This window comes from Botryllus schlosseri, chromosome 9 (assembly GCF_051294905.1).
Source record: "Botryllus schlosseri isolate E-star chromosome 9, Bs_hap1, whole genome shotgun sequence".
NCBI classification, from domain to species: Eukaryota; Metazoa; Chordata; class Ascidiacea; order Stolidobranchia; family Styelidae; genus Botryllus; species Botryllus schlosseri.
In genome coordinates, this window is record NC_137244.1 from 13291208 (window position 1) to 13318810 (window position 27603).

At 42.2% G+C, this 27603-nt stretch overlaps 2 protein-coding genes across 3 annotated transcripts in view; both read right to left on the minus strand.

Moving 5' to 3' along the window:
* Positions 1 to 338: 338 nt before the first annotated feature.
* On the minus strand, positions 339 to 20811 carry LOC145447194 (mitogen-activated protein kinase kinase kinase kinase 4-like). Of its 2 annotated transcripts, XM_080325601.1 has the most exons (24): positions 20671 to 20811; positions 20486 to 20608; positions 19669 to 19794; positions 19089 to 19199; positions 17758 to 17979; positions 17312 to 17366; positions 17164 to 17251; positions 16934 to 17094; positions 14169 to 14310; positions 13987 to 14104; positions 13383 to 13496; positions 12920 to 13057; positions 10048 to 10200; positions 9860 to 9983; positions 9719 to 9803; positions 7499 to 7655; positions 7142 to 7294; positions 5366 to 5522; positions 4664 to 4807; positions 3688 to 3826; positions 2844 to 3009; positions 2702 to 2782; positions 1902 to 2076; positions 339 to 1367 (listed from the first exon to the last, which is right to left on the minus strand). In XM_080325601.1, exons 1-24 carry the CDS (start codon positions 20737 to 20739, stop codon positions 1159 to 1161), a joined length of 3210 nt encoding a protein of 1069 aa, XP_080181727.1. In that variant the 5' UTR covers positions 20740 to 20811; the 3' UTR covers positions 339 to 1158. The 2 variants fall into 2 exon arrangements, with proteins under 2 accessions (XP_080181727.1, XP_080181728.1); XM_080325602.1 differs by lacking the exon at positions 10048 to 10200 and having other exon boundaries at positions 9860 to 10028.
* A 61-nt stretch (positions 20812 to 20872) lies between these two features.
* Positions 20873 to 27603, minus strand: part of LOC145447201 (arylsulfatase I-like) — a 265569-nt gene continuing 258838 nt past the window's right edge. Inside the window, exon 2 of the mRNA XM_080325610.1 lies at positions 20873 to 24196. Within this exon, the coding sequence (XP_080181736.1) occupies positions 22507 to 24135 (1629 nt within the window). The 5' untranslated portion in view covers positions 24136 to 24196 and the 3' untranslated portion in view covers positions 20873 to 22506. The remainder of the gene's footprint in view (positions 24197 to 27603) is intronic.

Here is a 27603-nt window from a genome sequence, read left to right on the forward strand (position 1 = left end):
AGTAGTAGAGGAAAACTACTTGAGTACTTCAAAAAAGTACTTCGTTACTGACCACCTCTGTATATTAGGTAAGGTACACAAATATATAATTCAATTATCTATGATCGCACCGCTGTGTCACTTCCCATCCAATATGTCCCCGAACTTCGAGAGAAACCCTATTTGCGATTTAATAATAACCCAAATTCGAACGTCCACATTTACTGTTGAAAAAACGGTAAAAAAATGTTAAAACACAAGGACGACCGAAAAAACACTGGATCTAGTCCTACTCTATAGTGCGACAGCCCACCCTGTCCACCAATCCATTGCCTCGCAGCCAGCAGATTCCAAGCAACTTTAGGAAATACTTTTCATTTATTCGCGAAGCAGTACAATTAGAATACGAAGGAGTATAAATAATGTACGACAGAGAGAAGTAAAACAAATAAACACGATCGACGATAAAACGCGACAAACCAGAACGAAAGACATCGCGCCGACAGATGTTCAATTACGAAACAATAGTCAACCAACATATCACAGACACATCACGAGTTACAAAGCACGGTGATACCCGCCAAAATACCCAAATCAAAAGACAGCTCAGCCGACAGACGGACAAGATAGTAAGAGACTACGGTATCGTGAGACATTGATACCCTGCAATATTGGCTTTTCGGGGCCGGCTTACACAAATAACACCACAGAAAGTCACGTCGTGATTCCAGACTTTCGCATAAGCTAGCCCATACAGATAAACGGGACAATTACATGGCACATTACTAAAAAACAATTCGGCCCAACATGATTTGAAGAAACACGCCGTGACAAAACAGGTAGCGTAGTTCGAAACATGACGAAAATGAGGATTTCGGTAGTTTTTTCGCAGTCAGAAAACCGCATATTTTGAAAACACGGGCCGTACTGCGATACACACGTGCACACAATCAGGTTATCGGTGACAACGTCTAGCAATAGGTGGATGGGGCGATTTCAAACCCGCGATAGGTATGTACAATGAAAAATGCGATACTTAAAGACAGACATATTGCGTTTTTTTTGTTTTTCGTTTCTTTATCCCACTCAATCTCTCAAGTCGTTTCAAACGCTGTCGATTTCGTCTCAAATCTTCCTTCGAGGTAAAGTCGCCACAACGAGCGCGTACACGTTCCCCGTTCACCAGTTCATCTGCAGGTTTCGGTTGAGTGCCATGAAGTAGACTTGGCTCGACGAGGAGCTGTGTACCGACGCGAAGAAGACTTTGTCGTTGCGCTCGCAGAGAAACTTGAGCCGCTGCGCGCGCTTGTGCATGAATACGCCGTCCAGGTGGCCGGTCTCGACGGAGCGAATCTCGATGGCCTTCTCGCCCCAGCCCATGATTTGACCTGCGGACGAGAGACGGGTTAGAACAAAAGCTGACCGACAAACGAGTCACATTGTATAGGCTTCTAGAGCAAGGGAGGTTCTAAAACCCGGGTTACGAGGACAGGTTTTATGGGGTCCGTCAGAGGTTCGTCATTAATGTGGTATAGAACAGGGGTACTCGATCTTGCCCAGCCCCAGCCAGGTAGATGAAAGTGATGATTTTTTTATTCGCCCCACATTTTGCAGCTCGGCTACTCAAAATTTTGTGAAGATCAATAAAGCTTCTCAGACTACGTCACAATAGGGAGTTCACGGTAAAAAACTTTAAAATCCTCTGTTACAGCGGTACAAAAGCGTCAATATCGCAACATACAATATTCATATCGCCAAATTTATTCTACACAAAGCTCTTCAGGAACGCCAGCAAACGCGGTTAACCAAATTCGACTTAACAATGACAAATACACAGACCCGAAAGACACAAAATACCCGTAACTGCGGGTAACAAACTCCACTCTTAGAATAACAATGAATTCAATAGGAAAATAGCTCACCTGATCTGATATAGGCTACCGACGTCGGCTGTTCGCCCCATTGCAATACGATATCTTTGCTGATGTTCCCGTATGTGTTAACGTAGACGCCTTCGTCCTCGTAGCACACGAGAAGTTCCATGCCCTCCGTGTTCGGAAGCACGATGATAGCGTGACAGGTAATAGGCGGCTCAATCTGCGAACAGAGTCATGTCAGTAGCTGAATTTCGGCCGCATATTGCGCGCAAAACCACATGGCAAGAGTTCGGATTTGGAATGACTGGTTGCGTTCTGCAGACAGTAACAAAGGTGGTTGATATAATCATCACTGGTATTCTAGAAGTAATGCCGCAAATTTTCTACTCAACCACAACTACAAGTGGAATTATAGAATGATAATTTGAAGACCACTGGTAGTCAGGTAGATTCCAAAGTCGATTTTATGGAACATATCCCTCAACTACGGATTACTGAAGCAGTTTTGCCTGAAAAACTGATGAGTAGAAGAAGTGTAAGAAGCCTACAAACAAAACCATTCCAGTAAGTAGTGCAAGTAGGCAAATAGCATCGGCGATTTCAGAACACTAGACCACACTCACACCGAATATCAGACTATTGAAAATTCAACGACATCAAAATCCACACACAATGGGCAAATGCGTTTTGTCTGAAGTTAGTGATGCTCTGCCAGGGCTCACAACAAAACTGTTACTTGAAATAATATCAGGCGGTCGGCTACAAAAAAGAAAGACAGAACAAGTCGGCATGTAACAGTTCTGAATTCACACGCGCGGGATCACCATTTGCAACACCGCACTCACATGATTAGGGAAGTAGAGGTCGTAGTTCTGCCCAGAGTCCACGTCGATGGCATGGAAGCCGTACGCCGACCCGTACAACAACTGAACACAGAAGACACCCCGGTTAGATTCGCCAACGTCTACTTCGACAAGAGCCTCTTACTTTCAAGCGCGAGCCCTCCTCGACGGTCAAATCCACGATCATGGGCTTGTGGGGCAGGTCGCAGAAGGACTTGAAGGCCATAAACTTGTGGTACGGCTTAGGCGCCCAGGCGTACACCTCGATGTTGCTGCGCAGGGCGATGACGAGAAACCGGATCCGTTCGTACCTGGAGAGAGAACGGGAGCTGTTAACTTCGAAGAGAAAATTTTCAGACGCAAAAACTGGCAGGGTACGGCAGGCGCATAGCCAGCCAAGAGAATAAGTCGAGAGCAGCCAAATTTTGAAAACAGACAATGTTCTAAATTCTGATAGATTATTCGGGATAAAACTATGTACAATGTACAAATGCAACAAGGATCTTGCTCATGTCAATGTCTCTATGCGCATAAACATACGCCAATGACTTACTCACAGAGGGGAAGGGGAAGCGAATCGCCAACAAATTCCAGTGCGCTATTGAAAACTGAATGTGGAGGCATAATATATCATGAGGAATGGTTAGTTTGAAAGATTTAGGTCGTTAAGACAGTTTGCAACAAAGGCGTGAAGAAACAATATGTGAATTAGCTGGTTAAGCAGGTAACTCTCTCCAAGTATCGGGGATTTTAAAAGTGGACAGAATCGGGCTTGGAAAGGTTGTGGAGGGTTCTTCGATTCTAGCCCTTGCCTACGCCACCTGGGCACGGCCAACGATATCCCGAAACTGTATCATTACAATCGTCACATATTTATTTACACTACTCGAGTAGCAACGGCCCATTCGAAAGCACCGCAAACCTGCTAAAGATTGTAGAATTCATAGAAAGCACGACGCCGCTACATCGTCATCAAACATCAAACTCACTTGACCACTTTGTACTGCGTGCATCCCTCCAAATCGCCCACCGACGCGTACCCGATCTTTTTCTCGACGTCTGGGTCGTTATGCAAGATCTTGTTTCTGAGCCAGCTTAAATAATACACTCGAAGCTTGTTCTTTTTGCCTGCGACATGATGAAAAACAAGTGTTACAAATTTTTTCCCAAAATCAGCCAAACACGGCATAGGTGAGCGGACTATATTTTCAAATTCCATGGACATAGGAGCACAGTGGTTCTTAAACTTTTTGACCTACCCTACAAGCTACACCCCATCAGAGAGATTAATTTTTCGCAGCACCCCAGCACCGTAGGAACGTTATGAGGTTTCAGCATTTCAAAAAAGGTATAACACAGCGGCACAGGCCGTACTTCAAATTATCTCACGGAACTCGTTGAGTATCTCAACTGCCACCTGAAAGTCACATGCTAAATTGTCGCATGCTGCAACTATCATTTTTAATGGAGTCACCTGCTGAAATTAGTCAGGGTCAGGGTTAGGTTGGGGTGGGGTTAGGCTTTCGTCAAGGGTAAGTTTTGGGGTTGCATGCTCTGCACGAGTGTATAGTAATAGACAACATTGTGTATTTCACGCTCTATTGCAATTATTACGAGACTTTATAAGCGCATGTTTGGCTGACTCGGGATGAGATTCATGTAAACCTACTACTGCAAACGTTTGAATAAACTGTGTATGAACAATATCTATCGTGCGAAGAACTACCACAACAGTGAACGAGGACTGTCTCTCAGTTAAGTACCAGACCGATTACAACCTAATATTGGACAGCTACTTCACAGTTATACTTCACAGAGACATATTCCGCATTTTACTATATGGTGCCCCGAGTCGTTTTTTCTTTGTGCAGCATGCTCAAATAGTCAGCTTTCGGGTTAGGTTTTGTTCAAGGGTTAGTTTTCTGGTTATGAGGTCGCATGCTCAAGTGTAATCGCGCAAGTCACCTGAAATCGTGACTGCCAGGTTCAGGCCTTCGAGAACGTCAAGCTGCTGAAATCTCCGACGGCTGATGAGAGGATACACTTTGCCTTGCCCGCTCCTGTCCAGCAGCATGAGACCGCTGTCGGCGCCGATTAGCAGATTCACGCCTGGCAAAAGAAAAAATATTACAGATTCTAGGGAGCTCGGTAGTAGCACTATCGTTTTCGGCTGTGGCCTCGGCGCGGAAAATTTTGATCAATGACCACTGAGCGTGATCAAGGTGATAAAGTAGAAAGTAAAACAACTAACACTCATAATCTGATGCGTCCTCTAAATCCTACATTTCTTTAGATAGAATAGCAGTTCTTAAAGTGGGGTCAGCGGACGAACAGCAGTTCAAGGTTGTTTACAAATGAACAAACACCGAAACCAAACTGATACAGCAAACTTGATAACCAAATCATTCATTGACGACTTCATTGCTTCAAGGCAAGTGCACCCATCCCATAAGTACTTACTGTATTAGATGGGTAGTTTTATTGCTTCTTTTCATTTCTCCTATAGCATTCTTTGATTTGGCCACGAAATAACAAAATAATTGCAAATATCCACTAGACAAATTTTCATGATCTAAAGGCAGTTTAACTACATCCACCTCACGAATTCAGAGGCAAAAAAGTATGGTTTGAGCACCCTTCAAATTATCAAATCCCACATCCTCTCACCCCACAGCGAAGCGCAAAGTATTTCCGAGTTGAATCTCTTCTTGTATTTCCTAATTTCGGGCATGTCGGTTGAAACGCCCGGTATGCGTTCGCTGCCTTTCGGATTCACGTTCACGACAGACGACTTTCGCGGCTCCTTGGACGCCGCGCCGCTGAGCTGTAACAAAAACAAGTCAGGATCTAGTCGACGGCAAACAAAGTAAGATGGTAAGATTACAGGATTAAGAAATATCATTTACACTCGAAGTTGAATTGCCGACAAGCGTGCAGGGCCGGGAAAAGCAATACTAGTACCGATTCCAATTCTATTCAAACTGGGTAGTAGGTGACAACATTTTCAAGTACTGGCACCAAAATTATACGCCTTAGGACGCTAAAACTGATCTCAAACACAAGCATTATCATTTCGATACTATTCCCTGTCACAGGAACCTTTAAAACCTCGAATTAGAAACTTGCAGCGCAAGATTACCCGTGTATGTGAAGTTGACAACTGAGAAATGGTTGCATAAAAAGCACAACACTTCACATTCATATTCAAGATCCCAAGCCGCTCATCTTGTTAGCAAGTCATACTGATAGGTATTAGATTACTCAACTAGGATCACTCAGGGACTCAATTTTGCCAGGCCTTGCGAGCAAACGTAAATGCCGGCTATCACTCTGAGTGAAACAATACCAATAAAAGACCTGCAATCAAAACACGATTGCAGAAACTTGACACCAAAACAAAAGTGCTGGAATCTTAACGGGCGAAACTGTGATAAATAGTCCAGTCCGACGACATGAATATTTAATGAAGAGACTCATTCGGCTCGTCCTATGCCCGCGTTATTTATGTTCGGCCGAAACGCCACTTTTTTTATTTCACTCATGCCCAGATTTACTGGAACAGTTGAATTACACACATCTAGCATGCTTGGCACTACAAAACCACAAACTACAAAATTCAAACCCCGCTACAAAATTAACAAGAAAAAGTTATCGAACAAGCTTTGACGTGTACAACACTGTAAAATTAGTCAAAATTGGTGACATGGCAAGCCCTTGATTCCCCAGGGGAGCCACAAGTCCTTCAGTTAGAGGTAAACGTTTCTCACAAATGAGTTACACTGTCTCGTTACTTCTCCAGTTAAAACCGCAATTTGGACTGATCGTCAGAGATGCCGCACTTGTTATTTAGGCAGTGGAAATCTTATAATCAAACCTTTCCTCGCGATACACAGGGGGGCTACAAAACGAAATCCAAGTTGCAAGGTATTCCTGGTTGTCAAATGCTAAGAACCAATGAAGAGAGAAATGATATGTCCTGTGTGGAGTGACAATTTTGAACTTGTCCCGAGAAATGGGTTCATAATTTACCTTGGCGCAAACGTACGAGATGTCAAATCGTTCAAGAAATGGACCAAAAAACATCCAAATATGCGTATACTAACAGTAACAGTATCATCAACAAAACATCGACAAAACAAACACAGGAATGTTTTTCGAATTCGGTGAATATGATTTCCCTTCCGCTATTCACGATTGTTGCGCACAATACAGTACAGTACGAAATCTATTGATAAGTCTCGCCATCACCGCCACCAATTCTTAATGAGATCGCGGGCTCGCAGCTAACCGACAGCTTCCTGTGAGGCCCCGCAGTTCCGCCGCATTCAAATGTGGCTCACCACTTCTATACTGTCGAGCAAGAACATTTTAGCGAGCATATTCCTAAATTGAACACAGTACCCTAGCGGCATAAATCAAGACAAGCCTGGAACGCCAACTCACATCCAAGTCTTGGATCGGTATCCGCTGCACCAGATCTGGCAAGATTCCCTGCTGCTTAGTGAACTCGGCTTGGTCCCAGCTAGACTGCCGATCGTGCATGCCGTTCTGCCGCTGGCTCTTGGCTTCTCTCTCTGCATGCTTTCTCTCCAAGTCCTGCGATAGGCGTTTGCGTACTAACAAATCGAAACTACGAAAACGCGGCTACATTGCCGCCGCCGACTAGATATCAGGGACATGCTCAGATTTGGATTTAGACGTTGGAATTCATAAAAAATTTCAATTCTCGTGCGACTATTGCTATTATTGGAATAATTGTTTCAATAACATTGCATCGCAACAGTATTTGGCGATACTCACAACAGACGCGTACTCCACATCCGACGTTCTGACCAAAGTGTCTTGACCAATGGAGCCCACGGCCGGCTGAATAGCGGTAATGTCGACGAGAGAATCTTCGCTACTGCCCGTGGATGACGAAGACGAATACGACGTAACGCGCGGGATTTGGCTTGCACTGAATATATCGAGATTTGAGTTTAAGAAAAGGAGCAAAAGTATTCAACACTGATGAGAATACTGTCTACAGACTTTGGTCACTCGAGAATTGAAATAAAATAGGGAATCCACCACTCCGATAAATTCACCTTTTCCAGGATTACACTGAGTGACGCTTAGGAGTAGGACTACAGTACCTCACAATTCGTCAAGCAAGTCTATGAGAAAGAAAGAATTTATGTATCATTTGAAAATCGAGCGCTGTTCTTGTCTGCGTTCCATCTCCCTCTCGTATTTTGAATTGACTGATGCATAATTGATGATAGGCTACCAACTTAGTTCAACAACAAAGTTTTGGAATGTTACGCATTATAGCTGACACTCTGACAGTAACCGCTGATGATTGCCAGCTCAAAAAGCTTTTGGTAATAAATTTGAAAATAGTATTGCATTCTAACTTTGTTTTTGATCATTTTGATGATCGTGTGAGTGGTAAAAGGATTGAAATTGGCAATCATTGAATACTGCAAAATCCATCATTCCACACCGTGGTATTGTCTTAAAGTATAAACAGAAAACAGCATTTTAAATGTAGGCTACTGTACTTGATCAAAATTTGCCGGATGTCACCTGATCTATCATATTCGTAAATCCCAGCAGACTTTACCATCGTGCACGTGTCCTATTGACCTAACTGCTGTTAAACGATTACAAAGCCAGACCAATAGCTTTTCAAGATGCGGTTTCTTAATAGGATAAGTTGGGTCAGCTGTTATCAGCAGGCGGAACACTCACAACAATAATGATTCGAGTGGGCGGGTTTGTTTGAATAGCGCCTAAATGAGGTCGGGATTTCCAAATGACCAACGAATCTACACAGGTGATAACTGTAAGTCAGTAACGTAGACAGAATAGTTTCAATTCGATCCCGTAACAGAAATCAAACAAGGACATCTCTGCATCATGTATTCCTGTATGTATTCATGTGTCTCAAATCTATTGCACCAGTGCCGGACTGGTCACCAACAAAGTAAAGTACTACTACTTTTTCTGAGTACTCATGTAAGATTAGTAACCTACTTGAGTGACTATGTTTTCAGACTTAATTCATTTCTACTGGAACAGTTTTGAGATAAGCTTTCATCACTTTTACCAGTGAGACCATGTGAAATAGTCCCCGTAACGCGGTAACTAAATATATGTGCGAAGATTGCACCTGTTTGTAGCGTCATTAGTAGGGCAAGTTCTTACAACTTTTGCAACTTTTTGTTACAGCTTCCTAAATACTCAGAATTTATGTAGTGTGATGTTGTAAGGTGTTTGTCAGGATTTTATAGTGCAACTTTTTTCGATTTTCCATGCGACTTTCTACTGCAACTTTTATCAAGTACTGCGCAAAATGTAAAAGAGCGATTTAAACAACATGCCATAAAACTATTTCTAATATGGGTTTATTCTCTTTCATTTGCATAACAATAAGCTGTGTTATGGATTAGCTGCATCTCAATGTTATCTATGACCCAACAGTTGGCTTGCAGTAGTATAGGACCTGTTACTCTCCGCGTTCACCTGAAGAGACATTGTGGCTCAATAATGCTTCTGTCACTGACTGAATGAGGCTGAGTGCTAGCTTATAGTGGTAGCTTATTGTGGATTGCTGATTGTGCATCAATACAGCTTTTCATTGCAACTTTTGTTTACACTAAGTGCAACTTTCTCAGGATTTTGGTGCAACAAAAAGTCATCAGTCATTAGCCATTTTCGATAATCATGAAGATGCATACAGCATTACAGTTTTGAAAGTAGTAACCTCCGATACACTGCCAAAAGGATGCGACCCCCTTGACCAAATCTACTTTTTTAAACTCAACTTGAACAGCCTACTTCTATGACCTATGATTTTCTAAATTCATTTAAAGCAGTATTGACATGTCATAGAAATTGCTACTTTCACATTTAATGGAGTAGAAATTAAGACATGACTTTTACTTGAGCAGCAAGGGAACTACAACTACTTTGACCACCTCTGCACCTGTGAGGCGTCGACTAAATCGTCATCTGCTGAAAGTCACTTTCACTCACCGAGGAATACTGTCGCCAGATCGTGATGGCGGAGGGTGCTTCCGTCCTGGGGTCGGGGTGCCGTGCGGCGATCCTCTTGGCGATGCTAGATCAGATGCAATTTATTAAATATCGCAAAAACATATACGAAACACAAACTACCTCTTGGTCTCATGCGTTCCGCTGTCCCCATAGGGCTGACGTTAGAACCCGAGTCGTCGGAATCGCCTATGTTCATCACGTGTCTCTGCATGAGAGGGCTGTGACGCGGCGAAGCTCTAGGCCCCTGGAACGAAACGCCGGCTTGAATTGACTTCGAGCCATATTTTTCCTAGACGCAAAAAACGTACCGGATTTAATCTGGGCGGAATGTTTGGCGAGTCGCCGCGTATGATGTCGTTAGGTGACTCGGGGCGGTTCCGGCGGCTTCTCTCTTCTACTTGGCGCGCCCACGTCGGCTTTTCTCGTTGATTTTGAGAGTTGCTGCGTTGCGCGTCGGACCTCTGCGTGGAAGAGCGTGATTTGAAAAGGACCGGATTGAAACACACGCGTTTTTAAAACTCGGGACTTTAAAAACACTTTCTTCAATGAAAATACAAGTTGGTTATTTCCGAAGGCAAAAACGCTAAATTGAATCTTTGCTCAAATGTGGATATCTGTGGTCACACAGTTTGGCAAAAACGCTAAATTGAATCTTTGCTCAAATGTGGATATCTGTGGTCACACAGTTATATACAAGGTTCCGTAGACACGGATTGAAAAATAAGGACAGTCCTAAACTGTTGATCAGCCTAACCGTGCATGCTAATGACTAAAAAAAAGGTCATCACTTCGTTCGCAAAGTTGCGACCCTTGATTGTCACTGAAAATACAACAAACGACAACTGATGACGCAAAAATAGGGACAGATCTGATCAATATGGACAGTGCAACAACCCTGGCTATAAAACTCCTGACTCAATAGGTAGCGTACCGGTAATACTAAGCCAGTTGGTTTCATTCAATCCGTCAAATTTGCGCTTGCGCGGTTTAAATAATCACTTCACATCTTCCACTCTGTTTAGCGTGACGAGTTAGTTTCGTACTGCGGTTACTTAAGCATTTTTGCCATGACCCGAAATTATATTTTCGGAATACCGAATGGTGCTTCAACAATAATGGAATAATTCAAAATGTCCGCATTGACAGTTAAATTTCTTGTATTCCTCAATGTGTGTATGCAGGGCCAGTTCACCAGAGAAGGTGTGATAGGCCGGATTCGGTGCAGATTCGATTTGGCTGATAACAGATAGCAAACCACAATACAACAGGACACGGAAACATAGCTATTTAATTGCGGGTCTAGAAACTGTCACTATCAAAGTTGAGGTGGAGTATTGTGGTCTCTAAACTGGGCCACTGAACTTTATCAGTTTACAATGGGTAGTGGAATTATAATCACAGAAACTCAAATACTGTCGAGACGCAATACCAAGGTTCAGATACAATTTCTTGAATACTCCAAACATCTTAGTCATACAGCCATGAGCTCATAACTTGAGCGATTTTTTTTACGTAAAAAAGGAAGATTTTGAGATAAAAAATCAAAATTTTGACATTTTTTGAATTTATAAAACTCAATTTTGACCAAATTTTGACCTCATGTACGTAAATTAGGTGTTTTCCCACATAATGTTAGACTTTTACTACTTATCTATATTTCTGGTTGGAACTGTCGGTCCTTAAAAAGTAGTTTGGCCCGAAAAAACTTTTTTTGACTTAAAAACTGACAAATTTTTACATGAAAAAACTGTATTTAAACGAAATCTGGACCTATGAAGAATTCCTGTAGTCAAATCACGCATTATGGTAGAAATAATTTAAATTTGTTGTTGACCAACGAAAGATACTTTCCCACATTCTCGGGTAGAAAGTGTCTGTCCTTACTAAGTAAGCTTGTCAAGAATGGAGAAAGAACGTTCAACAGCAGCAGTTGTTGGCCGGCAACACTGAATTTGTGCGTACACTGCTGGTGACAAACTGTGTAGCTTCATTGTGACTATTTTGTCTACGTCACAATTTTTCATCAACGCCCACGCAGTCTTGCTTCAGTTAGGATATTGTGGTACATTCAGCATAGCAACATGTCAACCTATTGATTTCATTTGACCGTTTATGATTCACAATGAGCAGACAATGGGTCATCTACAACGGTAGGCCTATAAAGTAGGCTACAAGCTGTAAAATGTCAAATGATAAGTTCACTGACATTTATGATACAAACGAAATGCAGATTGAAAAAAATTTTGACCAAGTAAACAATTTTGACAATTTTTTGACCCAACGCTACTATTTTGACAAAATTTTACTTATTTTGACAATTCAAAAAAAAATCGCCCTACTCATAACCAACAGGGCACCGGTTTTTCACCGACTTCAAAACAACACAACGTGCATTATGGCGAGTTGATGAAACTTAAAACGGACTCGTCACAGAACCGCCGTGTAAACACCACAACCACGCGGCACAAATAAAGCAAACAGCACATCTTCACACAACGCACCAAATGAGACACGAAAGGCAACACACGGTGTACGTAGCTGGGGGTGTACAAGCATCAACACAAACATTCTACATCTTCACCTGGCGTCGAACGACCTGCCCAGCACGAAAACAAACACATCAGCGTAAACCCGATGATAGCAAACGCGGTCAAAGATCGCAAACGCCAGGTTCAAAGTCGACGAAACTCTTCCGAATGGACATTGTGAACTGCTTCACAAGCGTAGCGCAAGCCAGTTTACTGTCTCCATCATGTTTAAGCTTCTATAGCCGATGTTATCGAAGAACGATTATAGCCATAACTAGAGCTGGGCAAAATAGAGTATCTGACTACTCGCTAATCATCACTACAAGCAATCCTCGATTTGTCGTGACCAACCCTGGCAGTAACGAGTAAATTCGATGACACTTGGCCTCACCAATAGGGTAAATTGACACAATAGCACAGCAATTTCCTACTCAACCGTAGCTCTTTGTCACTCATCGTCTTTGAAATTTGTAGCCCCCCAAATTCATGACCCGCATTTCATCCAGTTCCCACCCCTGCCGTGATTCGACGGTATACACACACACATACAAAAATCACTATCATTATTACTGTTATCAGAACGTTGGCGTAAGAGCGAGCGCGTCAAAATCGGCAGTTGAAAAACACGGACGAAGCACAGAGCGATACTAACATCCGTCTCCTTGCGCTGCTGCAGCTGCATTCTGGCGCGCTCGACTTGCTGCTGCTCCAACAGCTCCCGCTGCCGTCGTTCATCCAGTTGCTCCCGTTGCCGCCGCCTGTACTCGTCTTTCTGCTTATTTTCCAGCTCCTGTGGACAGAGACGGGATTTGAGTTGGGTTTGGATTCGAAGATTTACGCCAGATTCAGATCGGATAGAGATTTAGGGATGTGTAGCTGCAATTTCCAGTATTTACTACAAGATTGGGTTGCCATGCAATCCTAGTTTTTCAGATTTGTCCTGATTTTGCAGGGCGATTTCTCATAAAAAATAAACGTCCTTCCATCTCAGATTTGTACTTATTTTTGACTTGTGTCCTTATTTCTAGAACATTCCGATTTTCTTAGACTTGAATTTAAATCTCAAATCTGGAACAGAATTTTGATTTGAACATATAGAAATCGACCGTCCTTACCCGTCGCCGTCTTTCCGCGTCGTTTTTCTTCTGCATCTCCAATCGCCGTCTCTCTTCTCTCGCTCTCTCCTCTCGGCGACGTTGCTCGCGCAGCGCGGCCTCACGTCTCTCGTGCTGAAATTCGTCATACGTCAGTGAGCACATACCGGCAAAGTCAGCTTGATATCTGTTTTTTAGCCGATAAGTAAAATCGACCTTTTGTAGGCTGTAACTTCAAATTGGCTAAGATCTTGTAGATATTATTTTCTATGTAAAATTCGTTGATCCGCAATCAAACTCGAACCTGGCCTAACACAGATAGCTCTACAAAAGTGGTTCAACATTTTTATGACCGTGACCCAATTTCCGATTTGAAAACGATACACACAACACACACTACAAGGTTGGTATTTTCGACCAGATCTACTCAAGGCCTATTTGGGAAGCTGATTTTCTTCCAAAAAGGTCAGCATTTTCGCCAAGACCAACTTAGTTCTTATTCGGGAAGTTGAATGCTGAAAAATCTCCAGCATCTTCGGGACACCCCATGAAAAAAGGAATACAAACAATCCCCAGGTCGAAATCACCGCTCCACAACGACAGATTTCACCACTAGAAAACGTACCTCGTCCATACGCTTCTTGCCCTCCTTTTCGGCGAGTTTTCTCTGCTGCTCCTCCTGAATCTTCTGCCGTTTCCGTTGGTCGTTCTGGTCCTTGGACGATTCCTTGGCCGGTCCGGGTCTGCGAACCAGAACATCGCTAAATCACAAACCTGTACCAGAAAAAAACAAGCTGTCGACCATACTTGTCTTGGTTGGCTTGCAGTTTGAGGAAGTTGCGTCTCAGCGTGGATTCGCCGGGGCCCGGGACAATGGAGCTGGGTTCGCCTTCTTCGGGGGTTTCTTCTTTTTCATCTTCTGAGCCGCTGTACTCGTACTCCGTCTCATCTTGGGGTTACAGAGGAATAGAAACAGACTGCTTACATTGCGATCTAATGATATGTAAACACGAGTTATCAAGATGAAGTTTGCGAAGAAAAAATAGACATTCACAGTACAATAATCCGATTACTAAAATCTGAATCCGAGTATTAATTTTAATGATTCGAGTTGAGTAGTAAAAGACGATGTTTTCGAGTTCTGAAATTATACGCTTCTTGCCACTGAAAGTTGGCTTACTAACGAGAATTATAGTTTGATACGGTACTAATTTTCACTGTTGAAGCCTTGAAACCTTGATTGGCGGAATCGTAGCATAGGAAGCATATATACAAAGCTATGAACGTTACTGGACGTAGCAGATTTCCTAAGTCATGATCATCCCACAACATTGTCACCAAGTGCAATGAAATCGGTATGTCGAAAATACCAAAGTATCATTTATGAGATGGATAACAGGCATTATATTCTTTGTGGTGGCATAAACGGTACATATTTGAACTTTGACGTATTATATTCTGTTATGGCGTCACGCGTCATGATGATCTGATAATCGATTACTCGTCTATTACGCCATTCAGAATCGAATCACTCGGGTACTCGATTTGGCCCAGCACTAGTCATAGGTTCTTTAACTACGGTGATTTGACAATTTGCAGGAAATTCTCCACTGCAATTATGCCATGTTTATGATTTTCACATCACTGTGAAAGACTATATAAATGACCACGAGCAGGTTTTTTCCAAACCGGGGACTGAGGTCAACACGGATTAGTTATGAGGGGACTTAGAAAGACCAAAATTGAAACTACAGCTATAAAACTACATTGCCCTTTATTTAGGAGACCTATATTCTTGTCAACAGGTAGCTCTTCAAATATTCCATATGCGAATATAGTGATGACCTTTTTATATACAGGTTGTCATTAACTTCCAAAATTTTGAATCAGAGCTTTGTACAAGCACAATAAATTTTCGGGGTCAGCGCAGCCACTCAAAAATGTTTCGGGGCGTTAATCGACTGGCAATGTAGGATTTCGACTACGAAAATTTGCCAGCACGTATCACCGTGCGGTAGGCCTATGCCCTACATGCAATGATCGGTTTAAAGTTACTATTTGGACGATGCCAACACCACTGGCTGTTACAACCCTATTAGGATGCACGGTACGAGTTCACAAGAACAGATTTCGCAGATAAATATAGAATCAAACCGATTTCCACTGCTGGTTGCTATCGCCAGGGATGAGCATCGATTTACAGTTGAAACAAATCGATTGCACAGGTTAGGATTGGATTTACGATTTTCAAGCTGCATTTGGATTTGGACATGGGATTTCCAGTAATATTCAATTTGAGAGAATAATCTGCCATTAGCAGCTTTGGATTTGGATTCAATTGTGAATTCTGGATATGGACTTGATTTTGAATCATAAACTCAGATCAAGATTCGGAAATAGTAAAACCGCTTATCACTGACCGATGTTGTGTACCAATTTTACGACACTCAGATAATTTGCAATCTTGGAGTTCGAAACATTCCGCCATTCGAGATAGGCCGGTTACCCATTGATTTTAAGAAAAAAACATTATGCAGCTATAAAAGTATCGAATTCATAATAATTTTGTAGGCTACTTGCTCTTGCACCAAGTGCAAAAAACTTCGTATTGCTTACCTATCACATAACATAGTATAGTTGACACAGCATTATTTGCATGATAGGCCTACTAGTGCCTAAGCAGGAAACAAACGAATGAGCAATATCCAGTTATTACATAAGATGAACAAAATTGGACATGCAACAGAGCAAAACTGCGCGTCCATATTTTGTATTTCCAACAAAAATCTAGCACACGCGCAGCTAAAACCAAGGATGGTGCGAATCGTCAGCATCAGGACGTCATGGACATACTGACATCCACACTTTACGAAATGGAGGTGTGGCAAGATTAAGCAAATGTGTAACATCCGTAAATCCACACCAGATTCACAGGTGAAAGCTTATAAATAAATTTAAGCAGTAAATATATCACTCCCTATACCAAGAATGGATACGAGTTATCCATCTCGCAACAGATAGCCACAAATACTGTGACCCTGCCCAGCAATAGACAGACAGCATAATATTTACCAAGCATAACTGATACCAAACCTCTAAGAATTGCTACTAGCGCAAAACTCTCAATTGTTCTCAAATATCAAAGTCCACAATATCCCTTCCACACATATTATCGAATACCCTGGAGACAACTGTCTCCCGACTCTAAAGAGAAAGGCACTATTGTATATTAAACAGTGCCTTTTGCCAACCTACACAGGAAAGGAGAGAACCAGACACCAAACAAGGAATCAATAAACTCTCTAGATTATGGGAAACCTGGAAAGCATCAGTTGACCCAATTACAGCCTCAGAATTATCAAGGGAACAAAAGACACAGGCTTCAGATAGGTCAAGTGGATTCACGAGCAGGTGTAACACTGGATTTTCTCACAAAATTGACACGTCTGCACAACCAGGCTACTCCATCATCCAAGATCCAATATCAAATTAATTTCAAGTTTCTCTTGTCGGTAGAAAACTTCAATATACCAAGTGAACTAAATAGTCAGCATAACTTCACATTCACACACCTTTAGTCCGTCTCTTCGTCCTGTCGATGTGGTCTTTAAGTTGAATCTTGACCTGCCTCTCGGTAGGCTGGTCCTTTATAAACGGATGACGCAGGAGCGCGTCAGTGCCGGCCCGCTGGTGGTAGTTTTTGATCAAGGTTTGATCAACGAAACTCTGAAACCTGGACGCAAAATTTGAGTTTAACCTACTGCACAAATGACCTGCAAAGCACGACCGTCGATGAGCTTACCTGGCAGTCCATTTCTTGGACCTTAGACGTGGCGGCGGATTCCTGGGGATTAAGAATAGTGCTCGCATCGGATGCATGTCACAAAGCGCTGCCGACAGGAAATTTGTCATTTAAAAAGTTTACATTTGTCACAGAAGCTTATACATACGTGGTGCGCCCTCCGCCATCTCTATTGCGGTGATACCGAGTGACCAGACATCGCTCTGAAAGCAAAAAAATTCTTATGTGCAACAGTAGACTTCGGCCAACACAGAGCATGTGAACATCAACCAAAACCTAACATAGAGCTGGCCTACCAATTATGACTGCTGACGACGGAATTTGTGTCAAGTTATGACTTTAAAATAGAAAAATGGATGATTTCGATGTGTTGTGACCAAAGCCCCTGAAATTTCTCGAGATGCGCCTCTGATTTTGACATTCATAGGCTTATCTTGAAGTCAACCACATGTTCATACATCCTAGACAGATTACTTTGGATTACATACATTTCAAACACGATTACAATTCAGGAGAAAGTGTAGGACGTCCAGATTACCATCACACCAAGCCACTCGTGGATAGTTGTTCTCAGCAAAGGCACCAGTCACTCACCCTGTAATCGTATGTCGCGTTCGGGTTTTGATCGCAAGCGATAACTTCGGGGGCCATCCAATACGGGGTACCGATAAAAGTATTCCGTCTGCCGATCGTCTTATCCAACTGCGCGCTGACACCAAAATCGACAAGCTTCACCTCGGCGTTCTCGGTCAGCAGAACGTTTTGGCCTTTGATGTCGCGATGAATGACTTTGTGCTGGTGCAAATGCTGGAGACCCTACAGCACAAACGCGGAATGTTTGCAATGGAAAGCTTGGGAAGAATTACAAAATCCTGCAAGTGGCGTTGATTTATAGTGAAATCCAAACAAATGCAAGGTTTGCAGGAGTAATTATCTAGTGGTACACCGAATGGTCTCAGTTTCATAGAGACAATAGATTTGAACCCTATAAACCATAAGTGCTAATTATATTGGAATTTGGCGTTTGAGAAGCCAATATACCAATGCCAACAGGAACTAGGAAGTACTTCAGTCTTCAGCAGTAAGGGATATACCATATGTTGATTGATACCATCTGGTGAGGAAATAATCCTAATACTGCTATCCACAGATGAGAAAACACATTTTGATCCTAAAACATTATCAAGGGAGTTCGCACTATTTACTACATGACAAAAAATTTCCATATTTGCATAATAGCTTGGAGATGGCAAGGATTTTCAGTGTATGGTGTATATCCGAACATCTTAGGGCGCAAATATTGACATTCAACAGTCGATCAACAACAGATTCAAAAATCTCGTGATTCCAGGTTAATATTAAAATGTAATTTGCACTACTTGAAACAGTGAAATCAAATAATTATTACCCCTCAATAAACAATGCACTAATGATAGGCCGTGTAATATTCAAGCACTGAGCCCTTTGACACTCGTATACAACATATAATCCACATACCACATTCAAAATATCAAAAGTGTCAAAACAAGGGAATTACAAGTATGTTTGAAAATCTGAAGATGCTTTGCAAAAACTCAATGAAAAGCAGCAAGCAGTTATCCTAATCTTGACCACGAGTAAGCTACAGCAATCTTTCGAACGATGTTGCAATACTCTCCACAACAAAGCTCACCACCAATGACATCACCGGCGTGGGAGAGACATACTATAAATAGAACCAGATCACAGATTCTACTATCACTGTGATATGCGTAACAGCATCAGTAGACAGTGGGAGTACGGTAATGAAAAGACGTGTGCAGCATTCTCAGGAGCAAAAACATTGCCATCTTATTAACATATAGCTCAATGTCAGTCAACTGCTATTCTTGAAACAAACACTGCACATTCAAGAGTACAGTTGGCAACATCCCTACTGGATCTACCTTCAAAATTTCCCTGCAAATGTAGGCAATCCAATCTTCCCGCAGGCAATTACCCTTCGACCCTTTGACAAGGTCTGTAACCGATCCTGCTCCGCAGAACTCCATTACAAGCTGAAAATCACACAACAGAGAATTTAATTGCTAGGAAATACCAGCTTGATAGCTGTCTAGACAGCAGCAGTATGTTACCAGAAATTACAGGCACAGTACCAACATACACATTATTGTGGAACTGCATGGATTTGCCATCGAGGAACATAATTACATTCAAAGACAGCAGGCTAACAATTATTGCAACAATAGCCTATGCATCAGAGATCACATATTTTCCATGATTTTGAGAATTCAGGTAGGCCTACATGGTGAAACGACATAAACCACAGGAAGCCTCTAAAGGTCATCTGTGACAAGTGGTTCTTATCTTGGCGAATGTGGCTAATTTCGAGCCAACTTATTATCAAAACACAGGATGGAATACTCTTGTCAAAACAAACTCATTTGGCCGAAACCAATATTTCGCAATCCCCAGCCAGTAGCTATGTCGCTAAAATACAAATAGGCTAATCGATTTGCAAATTACCCAAAGCTTATCGTCTTGACCGGGTGGTGTCTTCTTGATGAACGCCCCGTAATAGGTAGCAATATTTTTATGGTGAGAGTACTTTTTCAGCATGTTAATTTCGAGTTTTATTTCCTCCTCTTCTTCCTGTCAGCAAATAGTCAAAATCGTTTATATCGAGGGACTACCTCCAAAGTCCAAATGTTATGGAGAAACGTTAGACTGGCTTCGAAAACGAATCGACTCAATCCGGCATGAATGGGCATATCATGTCAAAGTGATTACTCAAATCATCAGTCATTGAAAATAAGTGGTAATTTTTATTAGCCCAGGGCTATTTCAATTCGGTATGTTCATGACATCTCCACAGTAGCCACACTAACATATACTAGGTATCATCCGAAACCAACTTGCATATGATATTTGTATCCAGTTCATATGATGCAACTGGGATTTCCCCCAGTTACTCAACTTGGCTTGAAATATAATATCGACGATTAATTCCAGGAAGGACACGACAACATGGTGAAATACTGGCGAACAATGCTGAAGGGTTCGAAAACAAGTTGTATACAGCTAATTCAATTCCGATGACTGCATAAAGGCACAGATTGGACAGCTTGAAAACAAATCAACCAAGTCCCATAGTAATCAAAATTTGATGTGAAGTTCCAAAGTCAGTAAAGCTCGGTCTTTACCAGTTAAATGAACAAATAAATGAATGGAATCCAGTACCTATCAACCACTCAATTTCGAAATCAAGTAGAATACCTTCTCGTGTAAGAGTCAGATGAGTAAAATCTATGTTTCAGACTTGAGAGTGACAATTCAAGCTTACCTCCGTGACATCCATAAGTTTGATCGCGGCCAGCTGCCCAGTTTTGACATGGTGTCCCTTGTACACCTGTCCATATGTTCCATTACCCACAACTTCGACTAGTTCAAATATGCCGGCCGGATCCTGGAAAATTATCTCACAATAAATAAAAAAAACATTCAGTCACTACCACAGCCTTGGCTTACCCGTAATGCCGCTAGATCTATGTCATCCAGACTTTTGGTGGAATTATCCATTGTACGAATATTTATCATCAAGATCCCAAGCACCAGTAGGTTTTGTATTGTTATTGCTGCTCATACCTCAAACGCGCATCCAACCCATTTGATCCAAGGTTAAAATTCAGGATATTCAATTCAATATAACTATTGTAGGTATTCCAAAAAATTACTATGGAACAAAAAGAATGGAAACGCATCAGTGAACAGTCCAGTTCAAATTCAAAGCATCAAACCAGAATCGACCACAGAATACGTAACTCTATAAGCAACAAACTATACAACGCGCAAGGTTCACATATATACCATATCTCTAATATATTCTGTAGTATCGCAAACTGTCATACTAAAAGACACCGAAACAATTTCATTACACATAAGCTAGTAGGGTACTGGAGATAGCAATATCCAACAAGGTTGCACTGAATTAGTCAAACCCACTACACACTTTGGCACTGCTACTGACGGACATTAACTAACAGTACATCTCACCGTAGCATGAAACCTTGATATGAAGTAGACACGCAAAGATAAATTTATATAAACACCTAAAACATAGATCATCCCTATGGAGACAAAGAAGTCAGTCTCTTTGAGGCAATCACAAGTACATACGAGATATCACCGAGCACAAAAACCATCTTGCAACAGCCCCACTTAACATTGGTCTGACACAAAGACAAAAAGTAGTTCCTCTTTAAAGTTCCACGGCCTTTCGTAATAACCAAATAGATCATAACTATCTCCTTATTACCTTCGATTGCAATCCAACACTCTATTCAATTTAATGGGTTAGTTACACCACCAACAGCAAAGACTTATTTGCTGTCTTCACATTACAACAAGCTATGGAATACCCGGTAATGAATGTAGCTGTATGGAGCAAACATTATTATTGATCCAAAATGTCATTACAAATTGCCCATGCATATTGCCGATGACAACCTTTAGATGGCAGTTTTTGTCACGGATGAATAAAGGTATTCCTGGAATGGAAACGAGTTAAGCAATGCATTAGGGACAAACAGGAGTTCAACAAGAAACACAGATCAATAGTTCCTGCGAAAATAATTGCAAAATTGTGTAGCTTGATCCAGAGAATTGAAAGAAAGGAAACACACACCCAGATCAAATACAAGATGAATCCTATTCTCTTCTCATAGACATATCTCAAACATTATACTTCAACAAAGCCGTTAATCGACCGTTTGAAAAATATCGTGATACCAGCAAGAGCAAAACAACAGTTTAAAATAAAACAACGTATGGATATTATACACCGCTTCCAAAATGTTGTGCAAAACCACGACCTAAAATTTGTACAACAATCGTTTTCAACCTGGGTATCATCAGGCCTTTTTCATCGGTCGAGTAAGTGCCGACTTTTTTCTCAGCAATCAGTTTCGCAGATAGGCTGTCAGTATGTACCAAATTTATAGGAGGTCATCGCAACATTTTCAAATCGGAAATTCAGCCGTGACGATACAGAGCTTGGAAACCAATGTTATACATGTACATAAATTTAGAGAAATCAATTTTCAGAAGATCATCACACGAAAAATGCACGCCCTCATGATACCGCGTAACGGATTATATCAGGCCGCTTTTGTCACTGTTCCTCGTCGTTTTTTGCAACGCTAGCTGGTCAGCGGTAGTCAAGCACTAATAGAATGCGAACAAAGCGTTATCTCACCGTGATTATCAATCATCAAAGATGTCATCTGCGAGACAAAACAACGGCGCCGACCCGCTGACTTGATCGGCAATTTTCTTGAAGAAAACTCAAATTGAAAGTCATCCAATTCAGATCTCATCCAACCTCGAAGTGTGCACGACTTTGCGAGCTTTGACCTGCCCGTCCGCAGGGCCGCTACCTGGATACACGGCGGAATCATCGGGACGGGGTCGTTTCAGCGAACTTGCCGGAACTTCAGGTGGATGTCCTAGTGCCACGCCAGGAATGCCGTTCTCGCCGTGGTACTGAGGCTGGCTGTCTTGCGCCGTATCGCCCGATTTGCTTGCGTTTCTCGATTGATTTTGCTCGCCACGTAAAGGCGCCTCGACGGAGTGTTGACCCTGCGATTTTCTATGCATGCTCCACTGATTTTCCGTCACCACGACCTTATCGGGCATAGGATAGCCGCCAGGTCCAACATCTTCGCGCTTCACCGAAACTCCATCGATTGGGTTGTCCAGATCGCCCGGAAGGTACACGTCTTCCGCCTCTTGCTTCACAGAGAAAGACTCAACACGTGGCATTTGCACCACAGGCTGCTCCGTGTCATCGCTGAGCATCCGTCTGGACTTGTGCGTGTCTGCGAGAGAAGAAGGTACCTCCATTTCGTTCTGCAGCTCCTCCTGAGAAATACTCAAAGGCCCGTAGTTTGGCGCTAAGAATAGGCCAAAAGACAACAACAGAATCATGACGCAAGTCGTAGCTTGCGTTGTCTTGCTCGTGATGCCAGACGAGGACCGAACGATGTCTTGCAATTGCCTCAGCTGCGCCATCAGCGACTGATTCTGACTCTCCAGGTCTCTGACTTTCTTCAACAGTTCGCTGTTCTTGTTGGTGCACTGCGCCACGCGGCTCTCGAGCCCGCCCAGATACTCTTTACGGCGCTTGCGGCTTTCCATGGCCGATTTCTTGTTACGGATTTTCCTGCGTACGCGTTTCAACACCCGCTCTTCGCTTTTGGTCAACGGCAAATCGGTTGGCAGGCTGACGTTCTCCATTTGGAGAAGCTTCTTTTCTTCCGCGGTCAAAACCAGAGGTTTGAAATTGGGCAGAGTGCAACGAACGCCGCTTCTTCCTTTCGGTTGTGAAGCTATGTTGGCGACGGTGTCGTCTCCGGCGATGTTGATGCGTATCTGACTGTTGAGAGAGAGATCCGGGTTCAAGTTGTCGCAAGTCTCCAACGCTTCGTCCAGATCGATGCAAGTAGCTTCATCGTTGCTCTTCGGGGAATCGTTATTGTAACGACAATTCAAAATATCGTCGGTTTCCACCGGAAAGTCGCTGGCAATCTTCTCTAAATCGGCATCGGTAAATTCAAAGGGCAAATCGTCGAAAAACGGAAATCCAGGCGAACACGACGACCCGATCTCTCCGGTACGAGACGGAGAGTTGTTAGCGCTAAACGAAGAACCCGGCGATCGCGAGTTACTAGGGGACGAACACACCCCGCTATCGCTCGCATTTTCGCTCGCGTCGCTCGAAATCGTAATTCTCTGAGTGCTGGCGTAGTCGTGATCGCTATGCTGCTTCGGTGGGTCCGGTGTGATCTGCGACAAGGATGTGACGGTGCTCAATATATCCGACGTGTCAGACTTGAGGAAATTCATGTCGAAGTCGCCACAGTCTTGCAGCAGACTCGAGAATCCCGCGTCGCTCAAGAATATGGAATCGGGACTTTCCAGGAAGTCCATGTCCATTGTTAAATACTTTTCTCACCAAATTACTTCACAGATGGTTATATAGTAGTTAGAGACAAACCTTACGAAAAAGATTACAGGTTGGCTTAGAACTTGAATTCTCGCAGAACACAATCTTCTTACTTAACAGGCTACTTCAACACATACTATGGAATAACAAGTACGATTAACGGCAGGGACGAACAAATCTTCAGAATTTGAAATAGCAGTAATAACCAGTATTAGTAATGAAGGTCTTGATTTATAGCAATATCTACAAGGGGCTCGAAGAATAACTTTCAAAACGGGGTCACAGACCCAGTCAAGGATATGGAAACTTGAAAACTCAAGTAACGTGCAGTAGTAGATGCGGACGGCGTGATATCATGGGCATCCCTAAAAAGACGAAAAATATGCTGATTCCTAAAAGGAAAGGGCAGAAACAGCGGAAGTTTACCATGCAGGTTTGAGGCGAATTTGACCTAACATTGAACATCGATTACATGACAGACTTCGATACCTCAAACTCGCATGGGTAACTTTTCTGCTGTTTTCGCTCTTTCCAGTTTTAGGAATCAACATTTTTCAATGTTTACGCTCTTTCCACGGTTTAGGGTCTGTTTTCCGCTGTTTCTGCTTTTCCGTCTTCAAGGGATGCCCAGATATCATTGGTCACTCAACTTACATGTACTGTACTTGGTAATTCGCTCTTGAGCGCCAATTTTAACCGCACTTCCCTATTACTTCAAGGTTATTTTTGAATCATACCAGTGTGACGAGATAGCAATATATCAGTCTGGCATAGCGAGGAATAACAGGCATAAAAAACAGATATAAAAATATTCGTCGAGCACAATATACAAATGCTACAACATTGAATTTGACTCGGTAGTCAACGTAAATGCTAATATTTTCTATAGAATTTCAGCTTATATTGATTTGTAGGTATGATGGGACTGGATTGACTTGCATGCCCCGTGGAATAACACTACTGACACCCTTCAAACAAGGCACATCTGGTCTCTTGCAACAGATTGCACACAGTGAAATAGAGGAAAATTCCCTCCTATCAGACGGAATTAATAGCAAAGTAGGTATTTTGAATCCATCCCGCCCAGCAGGGTTGTAACCAAGTCACAAGGCTGCGAGTCACAAGTCACATTTATAGTTATGCGAGTCACATTTATTGTTATGCGAGTCACATTTATAGTTATGACTCGAGTCAAGTCGAGTCATTTTCAATTCACTACCAAGTCAAGTCAAGTCGAGTTGAGCACTCAAGTGGAGGGTCGAGTCCGAGTCATGGTATTATGACTCGAGTTTAAGTCCGATTCATTGTACTGACCACTCAGTTTCAAGTAAAGTGTTGTTAAACCCACTTTTTGTAACTCTGTTTGGTGATATCGAATGGTTCGCATTTATTACTATTTTCCTGACTTTTAGCAGTTTCTGGTCTCATTTTCAAGTATGAGTACCAATAGACGGAATGTCAAATAGGGTGGTTACTTTACTATTCTTCGAAACCCATCTGCACCATTAAGATGAGGGGCACAATGGAGAACAGAGACTATAGATACAAAGTTCTCAATTAAGCACCATTATTTTACAGGTTAAGAATCGTGGCCAATATGGAATTTGTTTCTTGTGCACACCAAAGATTTTACTGACTATCTACAGGTGTGACGCTGAAAATCGTATTGGCACACCAAATATACTACGCTAAATGTACCGGGATTCCAACCTGGAATCGTGGTAGCTTTTCCGCAATCAATTGCACGTGATTAAAAGATTCCCCATACAATAGAGCCGATTTAGCGCTGCAATTATAGATGGTAACATGGTACTTCAAATGAAAACACTCAATTTAGAATCAATCACAACCGCTGGGCACTGGTCCTAATTTTCAATATATCTACAGTACACCATGGTTAATTTGCTGCATATAATAGTTCACTGGACTTCTTAGAAATCCCATGTGCATCTTATTCAAAAGCACAGAGCACACAGACAATATTGATTAAAACATATGTTAAGTGTGCATAAGCCTTGCTCGGAAGTCGTCTCGGTCTCGTCCTGTACGCATCTATAACAGTGGTTTTATGACCCATTACGCCTAATATTTTGCAAATACAGCTCGAAACGAAATACTGGCTAGTTTACATTAATACTGCCTTGCCTGTCAGTGGAATAATGTACGTCCTAGATTACAATAACATCGAAAACAAAGGGCGACTCCGCAAACCAATGAAGAGAAACTAACCATCTGGATCGAAAAATGAATTGGTCACGTTACTGGTTGTTGGCGAGAAAACTGACGTCATTTAAGGCGTAACATATGCAATCATCCGTCACGTGTATACCGGAGATCTTCTGGCAACTGGTAGCAGGGGCCTTTGTTGCAAGAGGATCATATACTGATTGGTATCGACATTTTTAATTGCCATTGGAAATAACATAATCCTTTTTACGGACTTTATGCTATTAATAAGTCTTATCATAAGAAGTAGTAAGATATCTATTTCGTAGTCTATTTCAAATTATCACTGATCAATGTTCGTACTTTACCATTTATTATGCATTTAATATTCATTTAATATGCGCTCCGCAAATTAAAACTTGCGAACGATGACCTGCATCTTGCAGAAACTGCTCAGGAGAACTATACTACATCAAAACCATGTCTGCGGAATAAGTCATTTTGATTGTCCAGAATAGTGATGAGTATCGGAGCGGAGTCGGAGTGGATTCGGAGCGAAGTTTTGCCGATTTTGTGACAGTCGGAGCGGAGTCAGAGCTTATTACAGATATTTTTTTCGGAGAATTTTGTAGTATTGTAACTTTTGTCTCCTATATCTTTGGATAGCTCTGACCAGAATACACTCTTGATTATGGTTACAAACCAAAACACTGACAGTTGACACCTTGTAAATTTGTAATATGACGGGTAACATGCAAAAATGATAACCAAGGGCATAAAAATCAGCCATCTGAACTGCAATTGTGGACTGGAGAGTAGACAATACTATGAGGCCAACGCCAACCCTATTATCACATTAATTATAGTGAAACACGTTACCAAGTGTACCATATGCTTGCCACTGTTTCGGATACTTGACGAGATTCATCGGAGTATCTCGGAGTCTGGGATTGAACTCTTCGGAGTCGGAGGGAGTTTTCCACAGACACCAGAGTTGTCGGAGGGATTCGGAGTCTCGAAAAGCACTATCCGCTCATCACTGGTCCAGAAAGCCTAGATCAGTGGTTTTCGACCTTTCAAAACTCCATAAGCACTTTTTTGCAAAACAAATTTCATCAACGCAAACCTATTGAAAATTTTCTCGCGAGTAAATGAGAATAACAAAGCAAGTCGCGATGCCATGTGTCAGGTTCTTTTTAGCTCGATCTAACTTGAAACTTGAAACTTGATCCGCGGGAATCCCTAAGGATCGTATCGCTGCAGCATGTATTATATTTTTATTGAAATTTTGT

What these genes read in the sequence shown, in the direction of transcription:
- LOC145447194 (XM_080325601.1), bottom strand. Translation starts at nt 20,739, where the DNA reads ATGATAAATATTCGTACAATGGATAATTCCACCAAAAGTCTGGATGAC. An exon ending in CTGCAAGCCAACCAAGACAA is followed by an intron (nt 14,105 to 14,168) that starts GTATGGTCGACA and finishes TCTGGTTCGCAG; the next exon opens with ACCCGGACCGGCCAAGGAAT. An exon ending in AGGAGGGCTCGCGCTTGAAA is followed by an intron (nt 2,783 to 2,843) that starts GTAAGAGGCTCT and finishes TTCTGTGTTCAG; the next exon opens with TTGTTGTACGGGTCGGCGTA.